This window comes from Pristiophorus japonicus, chromosome 5 (genome assembly GCF_044704955.1).
Source record: "Pristiophorus japonicus isolate sPriJap1 chromosome 5, sPriJap1.hap1, whole genome shotgun sequence".
Classification (NCBI taxonomy): domain Eukaryota; kingdom Metazoa; phylum Chordata; class Chondrichthyes; family Pristiophoridae; genus Pristiophorus; species Pristiophorus japonicus.
In genome coordinates this window covers 214,900,465-214,920,143 of record NC_091981.1, presented here as the reverse complement: position 1 = coordinate 214,920,143, position 19,679 = coordinate 214,900,465, and the positions used below count along the sequence as shown (strand labels likewise).

The 19,679-nt window shown below is 47.3% G+C and overlaps 1 protein-coding gene across 1 annotated transcript in view; it reads left to right on the top strand.

Annotated features, from left to right (window-relative positions):
- Positions 1-19,274, top strand: part of cmtm8b (CKLF-like MARVEL transmembrane domain containing 8b) — a 56,430-nt gene extending 37,156 nt beyond the window's left edge. The window contains exons 2-4 of the mRNA XM_070880051.1: positions 10,245-10,418; positions 14,971-15,090; positions 18,912-19,274. Coding sequence (XP_070736152.1) covers positions 10,245-10,418; positions 14,971-15,090; positions 18,912-18,998 — 381 coding nt within the window. The 3' untranslated portion in view covers positions 18,999-19,274. The remainder of the gene's footprint in view (positions 1-10,244; positions 10,419-14,970; positions 15,091-18,911) is intronic.
- Positions 19,275-19,679: the final 405 nt, after the last annotated feature.

Below are 19,679 nucleotides of genomic sequence, written 5' to 3'. Positions count from 1 at the left end.
TCAGCAATATATTATCAAACTAGAAGCGATTATCAGTGAACAGAAGATACTCGAGCAGAACCGTGACAAATTTCAACACCACTTCTGTCATTGCAATGCAATAATTACCAAATGCACAAAAAGGTTGACCAACTAAAGACCTAGAGAAGTTGGTAGTGTTATCCTTTTGCCCCATTATATAACACTGAGAGGCTGTGCTTTCCATCAGCCTTGTATTGCATGATAAAAAAAAGAAGTTCAGGCGAGTTGAGGCTATATTCACATTCTATTGTCACTGATGGTTCTGGTTCTCATTAACCTCTAGATTATAGGCTCAAATCCCTGGACTGGGACTTGAACCCATGACTTTCTGACTAGGATACGAGAGTGCTCCCACTGAGCCACGGCTGACACCTTGTGTACCGGCATACACTTGTAGGCCAGTGATTTCCAGTTGTTACTACTATAAGTAATTTCATCTCTTTCCCCTTTTTACCAGGTTTTTCCAGGCAAACCTTCCTGTTTTTTGTTGCCAAACCCTACTGTCCTGCTGCTGTTGAGCCCACCTGCCTTGCTGCCTGGCCTGCTTTATTGCTGCACTGTTTTGATTTTGCTTCTTCCACTAATCTTGTTGTTGCCTGCTTGCATGCCCTGCTCCCCCCTGTTGGCTTTATTTGTGTCCCCATTGACCTTGGTCCTGGTCTTGCGCCACTAAAATCATCTACCTTCCCTCAAGTTGAAAAATACATCTGCCCTCTTCAGAAATGCCCTGTAATAAAATCTTCCTGAGTTAGTGTTGGGGAAAGTTGATGTTGGGGTTAAAATAAGACTTACAACTAGGGTTAGGGTGTACTTATTCCTGGGGTGAACTTTATTTTGTTTAAAGGGAGTGTTTGTTAGAAGGGAGCTGAAGATACTGTTCCATAGGGGGAGCAGGGGAAATAACTCTCTCCTATATTTTGTGACACTGACTTTGATGCTCCCTCTACTTGCCTTGCTGCTGTTGGCTATTTCCGTCACTCCGACCCCACACTTACGGTGGGAAGAAGCAGAATGTTCAGTGGATGCCAGACCATTCATTTATTGAAACAACACTGAGGCACTACCAATGCCATACTAAAAAAAATGAACAGTATTGTGATGAAATAAATGCGTTTCTTTTAAGTTAATGATTCTGTAGATATAGTTGTTGAGCTCTTGTTTCAACAGGGGATATATGCAATAGATGCTGATAAATGGGAACAGATAGGACAATCCATTAAAATTTACTTTACCCACTAGAAATCATCCTTAATAATTCACTGCTACATCAATCAAGCTGTTGAAGGACAGCTTCTCCAACAGTGCAACAGTTTTCCAGTACTCCACTGAACAGTCAGCCTAGCTTATGTGTTCAGATCCTGGGACTTGAACCCACAACCTACTCACTCCTGAGAAACCCTATCAACTGAGCCAAGCGGACATGCTAATTGTAATAATGCGTTTGTGCTGGTAACAGTTCTTGCTACTAGTTTGCAGAGGCACTGCACCCTCCTAATGGTACAACAAACGTCTGGATAAAGCACCTATGATTTACACACTGATCTTTGCAAGTAATGTACGGTCTGCTCTTGGGATCAACGCCCCCACATGAAGCTCAAACCAGCAGAAGTAAGCTCTTTTTGATTTAAATAGGCAGTAATTTCCACTGACTTTGGTGCCGTTGGAAAATCTACAAATTGGGAATTTGCACAAAACAAAATCCCACAAAGGAGCTCTATAGGTATCGTGTTACTTCCAATTTGGCCAATTTATTTCCAAAAAGGTAAACCTGTACAGAAACATGTATTGAGTACCCAAGACTTACAGTGGGCAACTGACCAAAATGTTCTTACTGTTGACCACTGTTAGAGCTTTGAGTTTGTAAACAAAACGTTTGAACACAATGTCCTTTAAGGCTTGTATGTTATTGTAAAGGTGATTCTTCAGGGTTAGTAATGTGTAAAACGTATTTCAATAACTTTGTCAGTCGAGGTTCCATAACTTTTTCAAGTCTCAACAATTTGACAATATTTGTACATTTAATGAAATTTGAAATAGTTAAAAAGGGGAGATTGACTAGATTGTTGAATAGGGAAGTTGTGCCTCCAGGCAGTTCCCTAATTCATGGTGGGAGTCTGTTTTCCTAAATAAAAAAACAATTCAATGCATTAACCTTTTACCAGTGCAATTTTTATCTAAGCAACTGTTGCTCCTGCCCTTTTGTTTGTTGCTGAATCTCTGTTCAGCTTTTACATCCTTTTTATGTTGATGCTGTCCTTTGTTAACCCGAATGCTTCCAGCTTCTGGCGTGATCATGTTTAAAATTGACCGAGCAATGAATGTGAAGTTCCTATGGGCCCAAGTTTCCACATAATTTGCGCCTGATTTTTAGGAGCAACTGGTGGAGAACGGACTATCTTAGAAATCGCAATTCTCCACATTTTTTTTTCTGCAGTTCTAGTCAGGTAGAACAGTTCTACTTTGGAACAGAATGTTTTCTTCAAAAGGGGGCGTGTCCGGCCACTGACGCCTGATTTGAAAGTTTCCACAGTGAAAACGTACTCCAAACTAAAGTAGAATGGAGCAAGTGAAGATTTTTGTAGAACTGAAAAAACCTGTTCTACACATTATAAAATCAGGCGCAGGTTACAAATTAGGCATCCAGAACGAGGTGGGGGGGGGGGGGGAAGGGAAGTCATTAAATTCTACAATAAATCCTTATTTATACTTATACAAATATTATACAAATAAATCCAACCTGAATAAACATTTATAAGCCAAGAAAAGATTAAATAAACCATCTTCCTACCTGTGTGAAAGTGCTTCAGCCAGGGAGAATTCTGCAGCCGTTCGTGCCGCTGAGAGAGGGAGAGGGAGAGGGAGAGGGAGAGGGAGAGGGAGAGGGAGAGGGAGAGGGAGAGGGAGAGGTCAGGTCGGATTGGATCCAGTCCGGGAGCGGGAGTCGGGTCCAGTGGGGGGGGGCGGGAGCGTGGGTCGGGTTGGGTCCAGTCGGGGGGGGGCGGGGAGCAGGAACAGGAGCGCGGGTCCGGTCAGTCGGGGGGGGGGGGGGGGTGGTGGGGCAGCGGGTGTCGGGTCTGGTCCGGAGGCAGGGGGGGGGGAGCGGGTGTCGGGTCTGGTCCGGAGGCAGGGGGCGGGGAGCGGGTGTCGGGTCTGGTCCGGAGGCAGGGGGCGGGGAGCGGGTGTCGGGTCTGGTCCGGAGGCAGGGGGCGGGGAGCGGGTGTCGGGTCTGGTCCGGAGGCGGGGGGGGGAGCGAGTGTCGGGTCTGGTCCGGAGGCAGGGGGCGGGGAGCGGGTGTCGGGTCTGGTCCGGAGGCAGGGGGCGGGGAGCGGGTGTCGGGTCTGGTCCGGAGGCAGGGGGCGGGGAGCGGGTGTCGGGTCTGGTCCGGAGGCAGGGGGCGGGGAGCGGGTGTCGGGTCTGGTCCGGAGGCAGGGGGGGGGAGCGGGTGTCGGGTCTGGTCCGGAGGCAGGGGGGGGGGGAGCGGGTGTCGGGTCTGGTCCGGGGGGAGCGGGTGTCGGGTCTCGTCCGGAGGCAGGGGGGGGGAGCGGGTGTTGGGTCTGGTCCGGAGGCAGGGGGGGGGGAGCGTGGGTGTCGGGTCTGGTCGGCGGGGGCGGGAGCGGGTGTCGGGTCTGGTCGGCGGGGGCGGGAGCGGGTGTCGGGTCTGGTCCGGAGGCAGGGGGGGGGGAGCGTGGGTGTCGGGTCTGGTCGGCGGGGGCGGGAGCGGGTGTCGGGTCTGGTCCGGAGGCAGGGGGGGGGGAGCGTGGGTGTCGGGTCTGGTCGGCGGGGGCGGGAGCGGGTGTCGGGTCTGGTCCGGAGGCAGGGGGGGGGGAGCGTGGGTGTCGGGTCTGGTCCGGAGGCAGGGGGGGGAGCGGGTGTCGGGTCTGGTCCGGAGGCAGGGGGGGGGGGAGCGGGTGTCGGGTCTGGTCCGGGGGGAGCGGGTGTCGGGTCTGGTCCGGAGGCAGGGGGGGGGAGCGGGTGTCGGGTCTGGTCCGGAGGCAGGGGGGGGGAGCGGGTGTCGGGTCTGGTCCGGAGGCAGGGGGGGGGAGCGGGTGTCGGGTCTGGTCCGGAGGCAGGGGGGGGGGGAGCGGGTGTCGGGTCTGGTCCAGAGGCAGGGGGGGGGAGCGTGGGTGTCGGGTCTGGTCCAGAGGCAGGGGGGGGCGGGGAGCGGGTGTCGGGTCTGGTCCAGAGGCAGGGGGGGGAGCGGGTGTCGGGTCTGGTCCGGAGGCAGGGGGGGGCGGGGAGCGGGTGTCGGGTCTGGTCCAGAGGCAGGGGGGGGGGAGCGGGTGTCGGGTCTGGTCCGGAGGCAGGGGGGGGGGAGCGTGGGTGTCGGGTCTGGTCGGCGGGGGCGGGAGCGGGCGTCGGGTCTGGTCCAGAGGCAGGGGGGGGGGAGCGGGTGTCGGGTCTGGTCCAGAGGCAGGGGGGGGAGCAGGTGTCGGGTCTGGTCGGGGGCGGGGGGAGCAGGAGCTGGCCGTGGGAGGAGCCCCAGTGAGGCCATTGGGCCAGGGCTAGGGGCTGCGTGCTTCGGGCCCCTCCCACACAGTTCGGCGCCTGGAGCTACTGCACTTGCGTGCCGACTGTAGTGCGCATGTGCAGAGGTCCCGGCACTGTTTTCAGCGCAGGGACCTGGCTCCGCCCCCCCCCACAGCGCGTGCTGACTGCGCCGAGGGCCAGAGGACCTACAGGTAGGTGGAGAATACCGAGGATTTTTTTAGGCGCCGTTTTAGGCGCGAAAAACGGGCGTCCAGCTCGAAGGGGCGCCCGTTTTTTTTCTTGTGGAAACTTGGGCCCATTATGTTGAATTCTCCCAGAACTGTGATCATTGCAGAATGGAGTTGGTGAATCTAGAATGAAACTGGAATTGTCCTCGATCCACTTATATGGTCACGAGGCAACAACAATAACCAGATTTTCCTGGTCCTGGAGTGGGGCATCTCACGGCATGCCCCATTAGTTAGACTTATTCATGCACGTATAGGTTTCAACATTTTTTGCACACTAAGTTGCTGGAAGTGTGAGCTGATAACGGCGCAACAAGGGCAATAGGGCATCTGGGAGTTTGGTGAACAACAGGACCAACAGTCTGTCTCCTAAACTAATGAGATAGAAGGATTGAGAAATAAACAAAGGACTGAGAGGGAGGGTGAATTAGAATGGGTGAATTCAATGTCAAATCAGGTACAGAAAGAGAAATAAAACGAGGCAAAGAAAGAATCGATTGAGAGAGAGGAAAAATGAGACAGAAAGGAAAAGTAAGAAAAAAATTAAAGTTAAAACTTGACTTTTTTTAATCTAAAACAATTCATAACCTGAAGGAATGAGATACTCCTCATTGTTTAGTTTCTATGCAAGTGAGGTTGATTGGCAGTCATTAACAATTATCACATTGTTAAAAGGGTACTTATACTGTTAATTATTAGGCATGCAATTATTTTGCAAAACCTGGCCAATATATTTGCCTTCATAGGACGGTGGCATGAAAGGCACTATATAGAAGCATGAAAGTTTGTTCTCTTCTTTCTGTTTTTTGCTTTTCTTTTTTCCTTCTTGTTCGTTCCAAGGTGCTTCAGAGATAGGCATCAGGAAAATTAGCGCCACACCAGGAAAGGTTAGAAGGAGTGATGGAAATCTTGGTCAAAGAGATGAGTTTTGGGGAGAATTTTTTTTTAAAGAAAGAGGGAAGAGGTGCAGTGGCTTCGGAAGGAAATTTGAGGAAATTGGACTCGGGCAGCTGAAGACACTGCTGCTAATGATGGGACAAAGGGAAGGGAAATGTACAAAAGGCCAAAGTCTGAGGAATGGATTAGTTGGAGGGGGAAGATATAGATCTGGAGAAGATTGGAAGATAGGGTGAGGATGAGGTAATGATTTAAAGATGAGGACGTGGATTTAAAATGTTATGCATTAAGGGATGGGGAACCAATGAGGAGTATGATTCCAGGTTCTAACTATTAACAATTGGGCCACTCAGCAGTAGTGCCTGAGATGATGATGGCTGAGCCTGCCTTCCTTGTTTGGGGATCTGGACGTGATGTGACATATTCGCTGCTTCTCAAAAAGTAGTTCAGAGTAGGCAGAGGAATGCATTCATTTTTATTGTCCCCAAGATTGAAATGGGCAGGTTGTTCCATCTGTCCATATCAGCAAGTACACCAGCCAGAGTGAGTGGGTTGCTTTTTATAGTGAACTTGGGAGTTACTGTAATCCATAGGGTATTTGAGGCCAGATCCTGATCCTGCAAAGGAGTGTGGAGATGCCCTAGGTGATGGATATGCCCTCTTTTGTGCAATAGTTGGACAAATTCCTCAATTCTTTGGAAGATTCTAGAGAGTGAAGTGGAGGGGTTAATTACACAAAGTAAGATCTCATCAGCATACAGTGATTATTTTGTGTTGGCTTCTCTAGCCTCTACTCCATGGATGTCCAAGCTTGTCCTGATGCTTGCTGCTGGACATGGATAATGTCTCTGGACAGGAGGCAGAGTAGAAGGGGTTAAAGAGCATATTTTGCTCTCTGTTTGACGATGGAATACAGAGGAGATGAGGCCGTTGTTGCACACCCTGGAGGTAAAGTTGGAGTGTAAGAGTATCTGTGGGCAGACGAGCACCAGAGATGTGCCCACTGTGGTGCCAGTGACCACCTACCCCATTCAAATCCAGTGCCCTCTCCTACTTCCATGGGGTCACATCCTGAGGAATTTCAGGGCTAATGTAGAGTCCTCATGGTCATTCAGTCAGGGAGTTGGGGGCAAGCTGGGAAGGAGAGCAGAATATTCTGGGATAAAACTTGGGTGGGTATTTCTAACCCTTTGTATTGCTTTCCTGCCAGGCATATTGGAATGAAAGTTGTGCCGTCCCTTTTGCTTGCTGGATTTTGCATGATAGTTTCACCCTGGTCCACAGGTCACACTCTAGGCAACTTGGTGCCTATAACGTTATCAGAAGTTCACGGAATTTCTTGTGTCTGGCCGCAAAGCGGAAAATGTGAGTGGGTCAAACCGTTCTATTCAGTGCCTTAATCACAGTTATTTCAAACCTGCTGCATGCGTCACTTGTAACAGCAGAATATAAATATTGTTTTATTGTGTTTCTCTCCAGGAGACCTTTTATAATTAAAAGAAAGTGTTCAGTAATTTGGCAGAAGGGACTGTGTTGGAAATAAACATCGAAAGAGACAGGGCAACATCCATCTATAATACTGTAAGGCCTCTGGCTTTAATGTTCCTCTTTCATCCATTAAATTAACCCAGGTATCCAGGGTTGATTTAACCAACTTTAATCTTGAATGGAGTCATTGCTATCTAATCTCAAATGAGCAGTTCCAGCTGCTGTTCACCTCTGTATAAAGAGATACTTCCTGACATCTGTCCTAAAGTTCTCCTTCACAATGTTAAACCGATGCTGTCTTGTCCTGTTTCCTTGGTGTATCCCATTAGGTATCTTGTATGCCTCTATAATGTTCACTGAATTGACTCTACTCTGCTTAACCAATAGTTTGTCACAGCTCATCTATCGAATGCCGGGAGTTGGCTTCATTGCAGATGTCAGGAGAGGAGAGGAGAGGAGAAAAGCTGCCGCACAAAATTGGAGAAAAGTGTTTTGAATTATAACAGGATGGTAGATTTCATTATGATTCTGTAGTACTAGATTATTTCCACTGGGTGAGCCAATTGAGATTTTAGATTATTGTAGTGTGGAGTTGCTGCCACAGGGTGGTGCTGTTCAGAATGCAATGGAGTACTGTATCTGCTAGTGAGTGGAAGGGGCCAAAATTCAGCCTCCCAAAAAGGCCACTTACCGCCAGGCGGCGGAGTCGAGCGGCCGCTGACATCCAGTCCAATGGCCGCCACGATCGAAGTTTAACTTGGGGGGGGGGTTTCCGGCAGTCCCCACTTCCGCTCCGCTGCTACCAACCGTCGTAAGTGCTTCATCAAAGGGCGCACTGCCAATCTCCTGCATCTCCATGGCACGCACCGCGAAATTTAGTTGGAAAAATCATGGAAACGCCGTAGCTTTTTCTGTCGGTACACCTTGCTTTCACCCTGAGCCACGGCGGCCCTTCAAGGGGAGGGCATACTGCCGCAGCCGCCATGTTTGTTTTTGCTGGGGACTTCCCGATTGGCCGGACAATTATGGCCCCCTGGTGGCCCGAAGCTAAATAATCGCTGGTTCTCTCCCCTTTAAATGAGGGGAGAGACGTGGTGATGCACAGGCGCACTGACATTGGCACCTCTCCGCCACTGACTGACAGCAGCGGAGACTCAGTTCCGCCATCACTTCCGCCCCCTCTAGAGTACTTACCGCCACACTTCTGCCCCCATTATGACCGACTTCCGGTCCACTCTCAAAAAAATTGCCAAAGAGCTGAAAATCGATCAAGAGTCCACCTCGTCTGATGTGACGGTAAAAACACTTTGAGAACGGTCGGTGCGCCAGGTTTCTGGCGGGCTAAATTTCTACCCCGAAATGTTTTACTCCAAGTGATGCATTGCGGTAAGAATAAGGTATTACAGCAAAAATAAAAATAGAGCAAATTTGAAAGTTTTTAGATTTATCTTTAGAAGATTTTCTGCTTGTGACATGCAGCAGAATTTTTTTTTTAAATGAGAAAGATTAAAATGAATTAAAATATTAAAATCGTGAAACAGGTAAAGATGAAAGAAGATAAATTCAAAGGTTCAAGTAGCTATACAAACATTAATACTTGGCTCACTGCAGTCTGACCCAGTGACTGAGGTCAGTACCAGTAGCTCTACTTATGACACCTCTATACACAGCTTGTGCAACCTCCTAAATATTCAAATGTCTCAGTCATACATTCCTCCGAAGATTTCTCTGCTCTCCTAAATCTGTTCCATCTGCAGAGCAGTTAATTGAATGTTTCCAATAGGAATGTTCTCATGATTGAGCAACCTGCGAGTGTTCGCTGCCTGAGCTGTCACACAAAGAATAAACAGTTGGGAAATCCTAGAGGCTATCCTTAGAACTAAGCCCAGCAGAAATGAATATTTTAAAGAGAGTGGTCTGGGGGAAAAGAAATGTTATACTTCACAGCGCCAAGAGCTTTAGCTTATTACAGAACTGCTTATATATGGCCTATTGGTGTGGGTAACTACTTCTATATTGTTCTTCGGCCATTGACTCCCATCGTAAAGGTCTTTCACAGCCAGTGGCCACAGCAACCTGCCAGTTTTTTTTAAATAGACCAGGACAATGCAAGGAAGACCAGTTTTTCACTGGGTGTTGCAGGCTGCCGATGGTATCTTACAGGGGCCAGTAAACATACTGCTGTGGTGGCAGCAGCATGTTTCAGAAATGATGTTGTGATGTTATCAGTGCAACCATAATGTAACAGACTGTTGAGGACCCCCCCATAATGCAATTGGTTGACAAGACCAGCTGCACATTACAAAACTCAGTGGGGAAGAATGGCTCAGTTCTCTTGCTCTCCTGAGACCCAGCCTGCAATGTAAATGTAGCTTTAGTCATCAGTAACAATAATATTTTGAGTGCATACATTTGCATAGGGAACTGTTTAAATTGGTTATAATATGTCATCCACTCGTAACAATTCCAAGATGTCTGTTGCAATACTTAATACTAAGCACAAGTTAATTAATAAAAAGAAACAAACTGCAAATACGGAAAATAAAAACAAAAACAAAGTACTAGAATCCACAGTAGGCCTGCCAATCTCCCGAGAAAAGACATCGTTTGTGATGTACACCTGTCATCAATCCTCAAAGCCGAGCATTCCGTTTTTATTTGTTTCCAGTATTTGCAGTTTTTTTTTCTTATCCCCTTTATTTGTATGTGACTAATAAGTGACATTGAGGAATTAACACATTAATACTTTAAATATTTCACAAACGATGTGTTTGCCCTGATCTTTATCCAGCAACAGCAAGGCTGAACTCTCACTTAAAGGAGACTATTTTCATGAAAAATTTGTTCAAAGGTGTTTTTATCTGGGAAGGAATAGGAACTATTGCTTTCATCAAGTGACAAGAGATGTAATGATATGTTCAATGTGACTTATGTCATTGCCCTGTGTTTGTTAACAAATGCAAACATTTTTGTGTTCATGTGTTCTTTCCAAGCAGTCTGAATGCAATGAGTTGAGCCCAGCTCATTTCCCATTCCAATCCAGATAGGGGCAGGATAGACCGTGAGCGACGGATCTAGTAACTTGTGCAACTCTTTCACTGAAAACTATTCTCTTTTTTTCAGGTACTTGGACTGTTGGTGTGGATATTAATAGCGAGTACAGAGTATTTCTCCGTCTCTGCCTTTGGTTGGGTGATGTTTGTGGCAGTCTTTTACTGGGTGCTCACAGTCTTCTTTTTAATCTTCTACATCACTATGGCTTATACTAAGATTCCTCAGGTATCATGGACCACAGTGGTGAGTGGCTTGCTGTTTGCTTTTTCTAATTTCTTCAAGATGTTTCCCCCAATGTTCTCACCTGCTGTCCTGAAGGTACTGACTCATGTTGGGTAATGGTTCCCCGAGTGCTGGGTCCCCTCCTGTACCTCATCCTTCCTGTATGAGCTTAGAGGCTGAGCATTAGCAGGCTACCATGTTGGAGCATTGCAGCTGAACCTGATCTGCCTTCACTTGACATGCACATGTACATCTATCAGGAGCAGGACCACTGGTTGAATTTTCCTTTCCCTGGCTCGGGAGTTCCGGTCAGATTTTTGCATCCCAATTTCTGCTTTGGCTGAGATCAGTTAAGAGCAGAATGGGAATGAAACTGTAGCTCATGATAAGCTAACTGGAGGACGTAGCTGGGAAGAGTGAGAGCAGCTGAATTAACATATGTTGCGCAAATGCTAAAGTTTGGGCCAATGATTATCCACTGACCTCAGTTCCGCTCCCACAAACTCCAGTTCAGTAGCACCTTCAAGCAGGGCTCCCCCAATAACATGATGTGTAAATGTATTAATCTTGAGCGAAGGTGGGCCAGTGGAGTGTGAAAGTGGGGGGTTTAGCCTCAGTGAAAGTTCAGCCTTAGAGTTCAGTATAGAGGCACAGTTGGACATGAGTTTTTTATTTTTTTTACTTAATACTTATGTGAAGTGAGTAAGTGGAGGTTGATTCCTGCAAGAGTTTACTGCTACTGGGAGTTCAGGCTAACACCATCTGCAGCATTAAGTAGTGCAGGGAACCCTTGTGATGTGTGTGGAATGCATAACGTGGGCCATCATGGATCTTCAGCGTATCCAGGAGCAGCTCATTTGCAGTAACTATTGGTAAATTGAGTCATAGGAACACAAGAACAGGAGTAGGCCATTCAGTCCCTCGAGCCTGTTACATCATTCTATTGGCTGATCTGTACTTCAATTCCATTTACCTGCTGTTGATCCATATTCATTTATACCCTTACCTAACAAAATCTATCGATCTTGGTCTTGAAAATTTCAATTGGTCTCGACTCAACAGTTTTTTGGAAGAAAGTTCCACTACTCTATGTGGAAAAGGTGCTTCCTGATTTTGCTTCTGAATAGCTAGCTCTATTTTAAAATTGTTCCCCTGTTCGAGGAAATAGTTTCTCTGTATCTAACCTATCGAAACCTTTTATTATTTTAAAGACTTTGGTTAGATCACCCCTCAACCTTCTTTGCAGTAGAGAACATTTTTCACCCTCTGCAACATCAGAGGATGGGAGGCTGGGGGGGCGTCTGGATGGTATTCTCTGGACTGTGGTCCCTCGAGGCAGTGCTAGACAGTTCAGGACACGGAGACAGTGTGGAAAGAGAGAAGTGGGTGACTATCTGCAGGGATAGCAGAGGGAGGCAGGACTTGCAGGTGTGTGGATCCCCTGAGTTGCTGGAATTGTCCAATATATACATATAATGCAATAAGTATGAGGTGGACTTAAAGGACGGTGGTCTTGAGTAGCATAGTGACACAGTGGAGCAATGGACTACCCAGAGGGATGAAAGGCAAGTAGATTACAAGAGTAAGAGGCTGTGGTAGTGGGCGGTTCTATACTCAGCCTTGTTTGCGCTTGTGACTGGTAGTCCCTAATAGTATATTGCCTCCCTGGTGCCAGAGGTAAGGAATTATGGGCATCCGGGCACTTCATATCAATCCTATGGCTTTCATGAATATTCAGGTTTTATCCAACAAGGGAAACATCATCCTGCATGTCAGTAGCTGTTCTCCAGAAAGCAGGTCATAGTGCCATCATTCTGTGACAGTCCACGGTGTCCACATGATTTGAAAGGAAAGAAACACTGAGTAAAGTGCTTCAGGAAACCAGGCCTCACCTCTGAATCAGTGGCTGCTGACTCCACTGAAAAAGCTCACAACTGCTTAGACTCCTCAGCATCACCTCCACCTTTAAGAAAAGTATGCGATGCAATTTAGACACAATGAAAGAGTGCATGTAAAAAGGCAATGGTTGTGTACACTGCTTGAAGTGGTATCTCTCGGGTGGGAGGGAATTTCCAACTTGAGTTTGTGACCGAGTTGATGGGGCTCCACGAGAAACGTGAGCAAAATGGAGGAGTACAGTTACCTTTCACTGTCCTCATGATGCCAGCCCACTTCTTCCTCATTTGCAGCCAGGTACAAGGAGCTGCATTAACTCTGTCGGCGATGTCAGTCATTCATCTGGCACTTGCACTATTACTGGAGGGTGGACTTCAACATTAAATAAATAGACCCCCCCCCCCCCCCCCCCCCCGCAGCCCATGCTCCCTTGGTCCACGTCCTGCACCTTGACCTCCAACTCTTCAGCATCATGTAGTGTTGCCTACATGTCTTCACTGTGAACAATTGGGCACCTTTTCTGTCCCCACCACAACTTCCCCTTGTATGGTGAGCTGCTGCTGTTTGTTTAAGAAATGCTCCTTGGCTCAATTTTGTGATCCCAGGCCACGCTCTTTGGACAACTTTATCCTGTGCCTGCAGCCTGTTCAAAGTCGGGAGCAGGCTTGTATTGCAAATTGAGACACAGTCTGGCGCCTGCACCCCAGGCATATGCACACTCAAAATTTTCAGTGTCACAAAATCAGGGCTGTTGTCCCAGCTACCGGCAAAGGTTGAGTATCGCATTGTAATTTAATAAATCTTATTTCCCTTGTATGCCCTCCATTTGTGATTGACAATCAGTAACACATCATTCCAGCATGATCTTGTAGATCAATTTCATTGGATTGAATGATCCCATCAGGAGCAATGGAAATATTAACTTGTGGAATTACTAAAGATTTTTGCACAGGAAATGTCTGGTTGTGTATATTCTCAAAACTGCCCCTGGATTTACATGGTAGTTATGTTGGTATTGCACCCGCTGGTTCCCTCAGGTGCTGCCTCCATCTAAGTATCCAGAGTCCGAGAGATGGCACCTGCTGGTACCATGCTGCTGGATGTTCTGCCACCTGGGGTGAGAAGGGGTGGTTACCCAGTCTTCCCCTCTCTGGAGAAAAAGTTTATTTGCCCTTCAGCCCCTGCTGAAAATATGTTTTAAAATCTATTTTTTGGAGTTCAAAAAAGTGCTTCCCTGGCCTGGACTCCCCGGAGGAGCCGACATGTGCCTTTCTGGAGGTCGATATGTCACATCTCACTGGAGATAGTGGCCTCCAACCTTTCACCATATCCCACTGAGGTAAGAGATCAGGAACTGCCAAAGTAGGGAATTCCCACCCCCTTTGCATCACTGGTCTTGAAAGGAGAAGACAGAGGCTCCGCCCCTTACAAGCAATGTCCCCACTAACTGCACAACTGCAATCATCTGCAAGGTCCTGCGCAGGCCGTTCACTGGCTTTTACATTGTTTTTTAGCGTGGTCCTGGCCTGCAAGACCATCAGCAGGCCGGGGCCATTGGAGGGAGCAGTGTGCAGGGGCATACCACTGCAGGGAGCAGCACGTGCTGCTGCAGGAGGGTGATGGCTATGAAGCCAGGTCGCTGATTGCAGTGCAGGCAGGCACAGCAGGAGGGGCGAAGGAGCAGCAAGAGTCCATAGAGGGAAGTGACCGGGGCCCAAGAGAGGCATGAATCTGTGACCCAAAAGAGGTGAAGGCCCAGGGGCAGCACGGGCCAGCCCACACTGCACTATGTGTGTGCGCTCGGTCTGTGCAGCAGAGCTGGTCCCCAGTTAGTCTTGGGTAATCCTTGCCACTGGACCAAGACCTAGCTCTGTCAAGCCCGTGTGGTGGCTGGTGTGCAACGGTCACCACACGTTTTATAAAAAAAAAAATCCACGCACAGGCATCTTCCACCCATCACGATGTAATTTGGGATCTGGACTATTAGGTCCTTCATTGAAACACCTGTGAACTCATCCCTTTTTGGCCTGGAAGCAAGTCATCCTCGCTTTGAGGGACCACCTATGACGATAACATTGTAGATACCGTGTATGCGCAAAAATGTGAATGGGCTGTGCAGTGGGGGGGGGGCAGCCCTGCAGGAGGTAATGCAGCTTACTGGGGATGTTGTTTACAAAGTTGCGTGGGAGCTCCCACCAACCCCTGTTGTTTTTTTGCATCAGCTGGTCATTTCAAGTGTGAGTCAGAAGGTTGAGAGTTCAAAGCCTCCTCCAGATCTTGAGCACATCATCTAGACTGAAATTTCAGTGCAGTACGGAGGAGCTGACTGCCTTTTCAGGTGGACATAAAAGAACCCGTGAACTGCTTGAAGAACAGCAGAGTCATGGCCAACATTGCCTCCTCAACCAGCAGCACCAAAAACAGATTAACTGGTCGTTCATATCAGTTGTTTGTCGGGCCTTGCTGTGTGGATGTTGCCTACATAAGTGACAACACTTCAATAGTAATTCTTTTGGTTGTGAGTGCTTTAAGATATCCTGAATATGTGAAAGATGCCATATTAATTTAACATTCTTCTCCCAGTTCCACAGGAGAAGTGTATCTAGTGAGAGGATGTATATATTCGTAGTAATCTAGTTCTTAAGTGGGGTAATAATATTGTGTGTTTTAACTGCAGGGTTTGTGTTTTAATGCCAGCGCTGCTTTGTTGTACCTCTTAGCCTCAATTGTGGATGCGGTTTCAATTAACCAAGCTGGAGAAGGTACACACAACTACAACTGCTGGGTGGCTTCCACAGTAAGTACATCCTAGATTCACCTCATACTTTCTTCCTTCTGAACTTATACCATGCTTTAGGGGTGAACAAGAGCCAAGCAGGTTAAAAATCTGACTCTCATTTGCCAAACTCACTACTGACAGTAATGTCCATCTGAAGAGTTGCCGTTGAACCAGGCTCGTTTGCAGGTATATGGAGTCCAGTCATGTGAACTAGCTGTAAGACAAATTCCTAATAGAAAGAAAGATGGCCTCTTCTCTGATCATTCCCTTCTTCGTATTGGCAGCTTCTGTTTCTGCACAGTCTGCCCCCCGCTCCTCCCCCCAACTTAACTTGTCATCATCATCATAAGCGGGCCCTCGAAACGAGGATAACTTGCTTCCATGCCAAAAAAGGATGAGTTCACAGGTGTTTCAATGAAGGATTCGAACTACGTCCTCAAGGGTGGAAGATGCCTGTGCATGGATTTTTTTTTAACGTGTGGTGGCTGTTGCACACCAGCCACCACATGGGCTTGACAGAGCTAGGTCTTGGTCCAGTGGCAAGAATTACCCAAGACGACTGGAGACCAGCTCTGCTGCACGGACCTAGTGCGTACACTTATCGCAGTGTGGGCTGGCCCGTGCTGCCCCTGGGCCCCTTTGTATGTCTTGGCTACATTGTACATCTTTGTTTTCAATTTGATACCCTCCCTTATTTCTTTAGTTAGCCACGGATGGTTATCCCTTCTCTTGCAGTCTTTCCTTCTCATTGGGATATATTTTTGTTGAGAGTTATGAAATATCTCTAAGTTTCTGCCACTGCTCATCAACTGCCCCCTTTAGTCTATTTTCCCAGTCCACTTTAGCCAACTCTGCCCTCATACCTTTGTAGTCTCCTTTATTTAAGCTTAGGACCTTGGCCTTGGTTTGAGAACCACCTTTCTCACCCTCCAACTGAATTTGAAATTCAACCATATTATGGTCACTCATTCCTAGTGGATCTTTTACTACGAGATCATTTATTAATCCTGCCTCACTGCACAGTACTAGATCTAAGATAGCCTGCTCATTGGTTGGTTCCACAATGTCCTGTTCAAGGCAACTATCCTGGATGCACTCTATGAACTCCTCCTCAAGGCTACCCTGGCCAATTTGCTTCGTCCAATCAATATGAAGTTTAAAATCACCCATTATTATTGCCATTCCTTTATTACAAGCCTCCATTATTTCTTGATTTATACTCTGTCCAACTGTACAGCTACTGTTAGGGGGCCTATAGACTACACCCACCAGTGACTCTTTCCCTTTATTATTCCTTATCTCCACCCAAACTGATTCACTATCTTGATCCTCTGAACCAATATCGTTTCTCACTAACGAACTGATCCCATCCTTTATTAACAGTGCTACCCCGCCTCCTTTTCCTTTCTGTCTGTCCTTTCAAATCGTCAAATACCCCATAATATTTAGTTCCCAGTCCTGGTCACCTTGCAATCACGTCTCTGTAATGGCTATCAGATCATATCCATTTGTATCTATTTGTGCCGTTAACTCATCTATTTTGTTATAATGCTACATGCATTTAGAGAAAGAGCTTTTAAATTTGTGTTTTTACCCTTTTTTCCCAGCTCGTTTCCTCTGTCCTTCAAACTCACTTTCTACATTTTTGCTTTCTAACTCCAGCTTTACCCCTCTCCCTACTGAATCTATTCTCAGGTTCCCACCCCACTGCCAAGCTAGTTTAAACCCTCCCCAACAGCACTAGCAAACCCCCCCCCCCCCCGCGAGGATATTGGTCCCGGATCTATTGAGATGCAACCCATCCAGCTTGTACAGGTCCCACCTCCCTCAGAAATGGTCCCAATGCCTCAGAAATCTAAAGCCCTTCCTCCTGCACCATCTCTCCAGCCACACATTCATCTGCTCTAGCCTCCTATTTCTGTACTAACTAGCTCATGGCACTGGGAGTAATCCAGAGATTACTACCTTTTTGAGGTCTTACTTTTTAATCTCTCTTCTAGCTCCCTAAACTGCCTGCAGGACCTCATCTCTCTTGTATTATGTTCTTATGTTCTTATGTTTTCTACCTATGTCATTGGTCCCGATATGGGCCATGACCTCTGGCTGTTCACCCTCTTCCCCCCAGAATGCCCTGCAGACGCTCGGTGACATCCTTGATCCTGGGAGGTAACATACCATCCTGGAGTCACGCCTGCGGTCGCAGAAACAACCAAGTTCGAAGTGAATTTCCAATTTGCAATTCAATCCATTTTGATTTCAGAAGCCACAGAGGATAGATCTCAAAAGCCGCCAAGTTCAAGCCGAAGTCCCTTGCCCCTGTGTAAGTGCTTCCCTCCCCCAGCTGAAATCCATTACCCCAGTGTAAGTGCATCCCTTACCCAAGCGCAAGAACTTACCCTCCCCATAGATGGGGCATTGTGTGCAGATTATTAACAGGTTTATTGGGTATGAAGTGAATAGTGACAGTGTCATGACTTCTGGATTTCATCCACCCCAACAATGTCCATTGTAACACATGCATCAAGCTTGCACGCACCAAGGTGTAGGAAGAATGTGATCCATCTTCTGAGTTCCCCCTCTCCCCTCTGATTTCCCCCCCCCCCCCCCCACACCCCCTCAAGCTCTCTGCCCTGCCCCCAAGCTCTCTCTGCCGCCACCTCTCTCTCTGCCCGCTTGGAGCTGTGGGATGCTCGGGGCTCGGTGCTATGGGAGGCTCAGCGGATGTGCTCAGCTGCTCGGGGCTGCTGCTGGATGGATTGGAGGCCACGTGGTGTTGGACACATGTGCAGTAAAGGGTTAGTAGGAATTGCGCTAGGGAGGGGACGGAGTCTGTGATATTTGTTCTAACTCTCGCTTCTGCGCATAGCTCTTCATGGTGCTGTTCGCCCTTTTTGTCCAAGTAATACTTTGCAAACTCCAAGTGAGGTGGAGTGAAGTAAAAGATGATGGTGGTTAAAATCATCAGGCAAGGAGTGATAAAATATCCCAGCAGTTTCCTCATCAGTCGGGAGACGCATGTGCAGAAGGGAGACTTAGTACAAATAGTTACTGTGGCAAAAAATACTGCCAAGCCAGTGCTACCAAAATGCCCAAAATAAATTAGGGAGGGAAAAATCACCAGGATTTCTGCTGCTGGTAGTTAGCCAGCGAGTCCCGCTGGGAGTTGCACATGTGCCGATCTCGGGTAAAGAGATACTCTAGTTTGGCTGTGAAGTCTCCCATGGTTGAATAGTCTGTTGTCATTCACTGTCTAGATTAATGGACGAGGAATGGCCACGTCTACAATGTACTAGAGCACTGTGGAACTGCAAAGGAGGGCTGTTGGCTGTAAAGCCCTTTGAGATGTCTGGTGGTCATGAAAGGCACTATATAAATGCAAGACTTTCTTTCGGCACTCAGAGAACAATACCCCAATGTGAGTCAGTGCCGTCAGGAGAGTAGGGAAGAAAATTAGTGGAGAAAAGAACAAAAGTTAGGAATATTCAGTGCATGGGTTCACCTGCTCACCCCCGCCTCTACCTTCAAATTCATGGAGTTGCCCCCCAATGTAAGTGGGCGGGTTCAATGAAACGGAGACTGTTGAGCCTGGAATGCAATGAGGTAAAGGAATTAAGTTCTTCAGTACAAACTCTTGCCTTTCCAACCTGAGGGTGGGCTGTGTGCATATACATATCATCACTATTCAGCCAGACTCGTTACATTTTAGCATTTCAGTTCATTTTTAAATGGTGTTTTACATCTCTCTTATTTGTTATGCTTTAATATAGTAAGGTACATGCCAAAATCAGTATATTTTAATAGGATGAAGTTAATTAAAGTTTGTGTTTTTTCTGTTACAGATTTTTGCTTTCATGGTCACTCTCTGTTACTCTGGCAACACATATCTTAGCTTTCAGACTTGGAGAGCAAGGGACCAAGGACCTTAATGGTATTCTAAAGGCACCTGTTGGTAATTCGGGAAAACACAGTGTGAACAATGGAAATGTGAATAGCCCCTATAACGAATATATATGTACTGTACTGTACCAATGTGACTGCTACCTTGGCTCAGTGTTTCATTATAGTTATGTCTGTAGAATAGTTTTATTTAAGATGTTCTGTTGAAAATAACATTAGTGTAATGTTCGTGTCAGGTTGTGAGTATAAACACTTGGGTCTTATTTCTCCATTTTCCACCTTCTGCTCCCCTTCTGGAACATTGGCTATCCTCACTGGGATACAGTTCCACAAAGCTGGTCTCCCACTGATACCTCATCCAACTGGCCATTATTCATCTGAGTCTTGCAGGTGCGTGGTGGCAGTCCATTGATTGTGGGAAACATGGGGAACATCTCAGTCGTGTGTCACCTTGTCCACACCCAGCATGCACACTTTCAGTGGGAGCCTCCAAATGACAATCTGCAGGGAGAATCCGAGCTGATTTTTCCTTTTCCTAACCAAGGGGTGCTGTGGCCAATTGTCGTGGTCCCTACTGCTGTCCCAGCAAGACTGTGGATCAAAGCTGGGACCTGCATCACAGACGGTGAATTCACCACCGGGCCAGAGAGATTTTTTGTGTATTTTTTTAAGTTTTGAACCATAAAGATTTCACTTTATGAATGTTATCA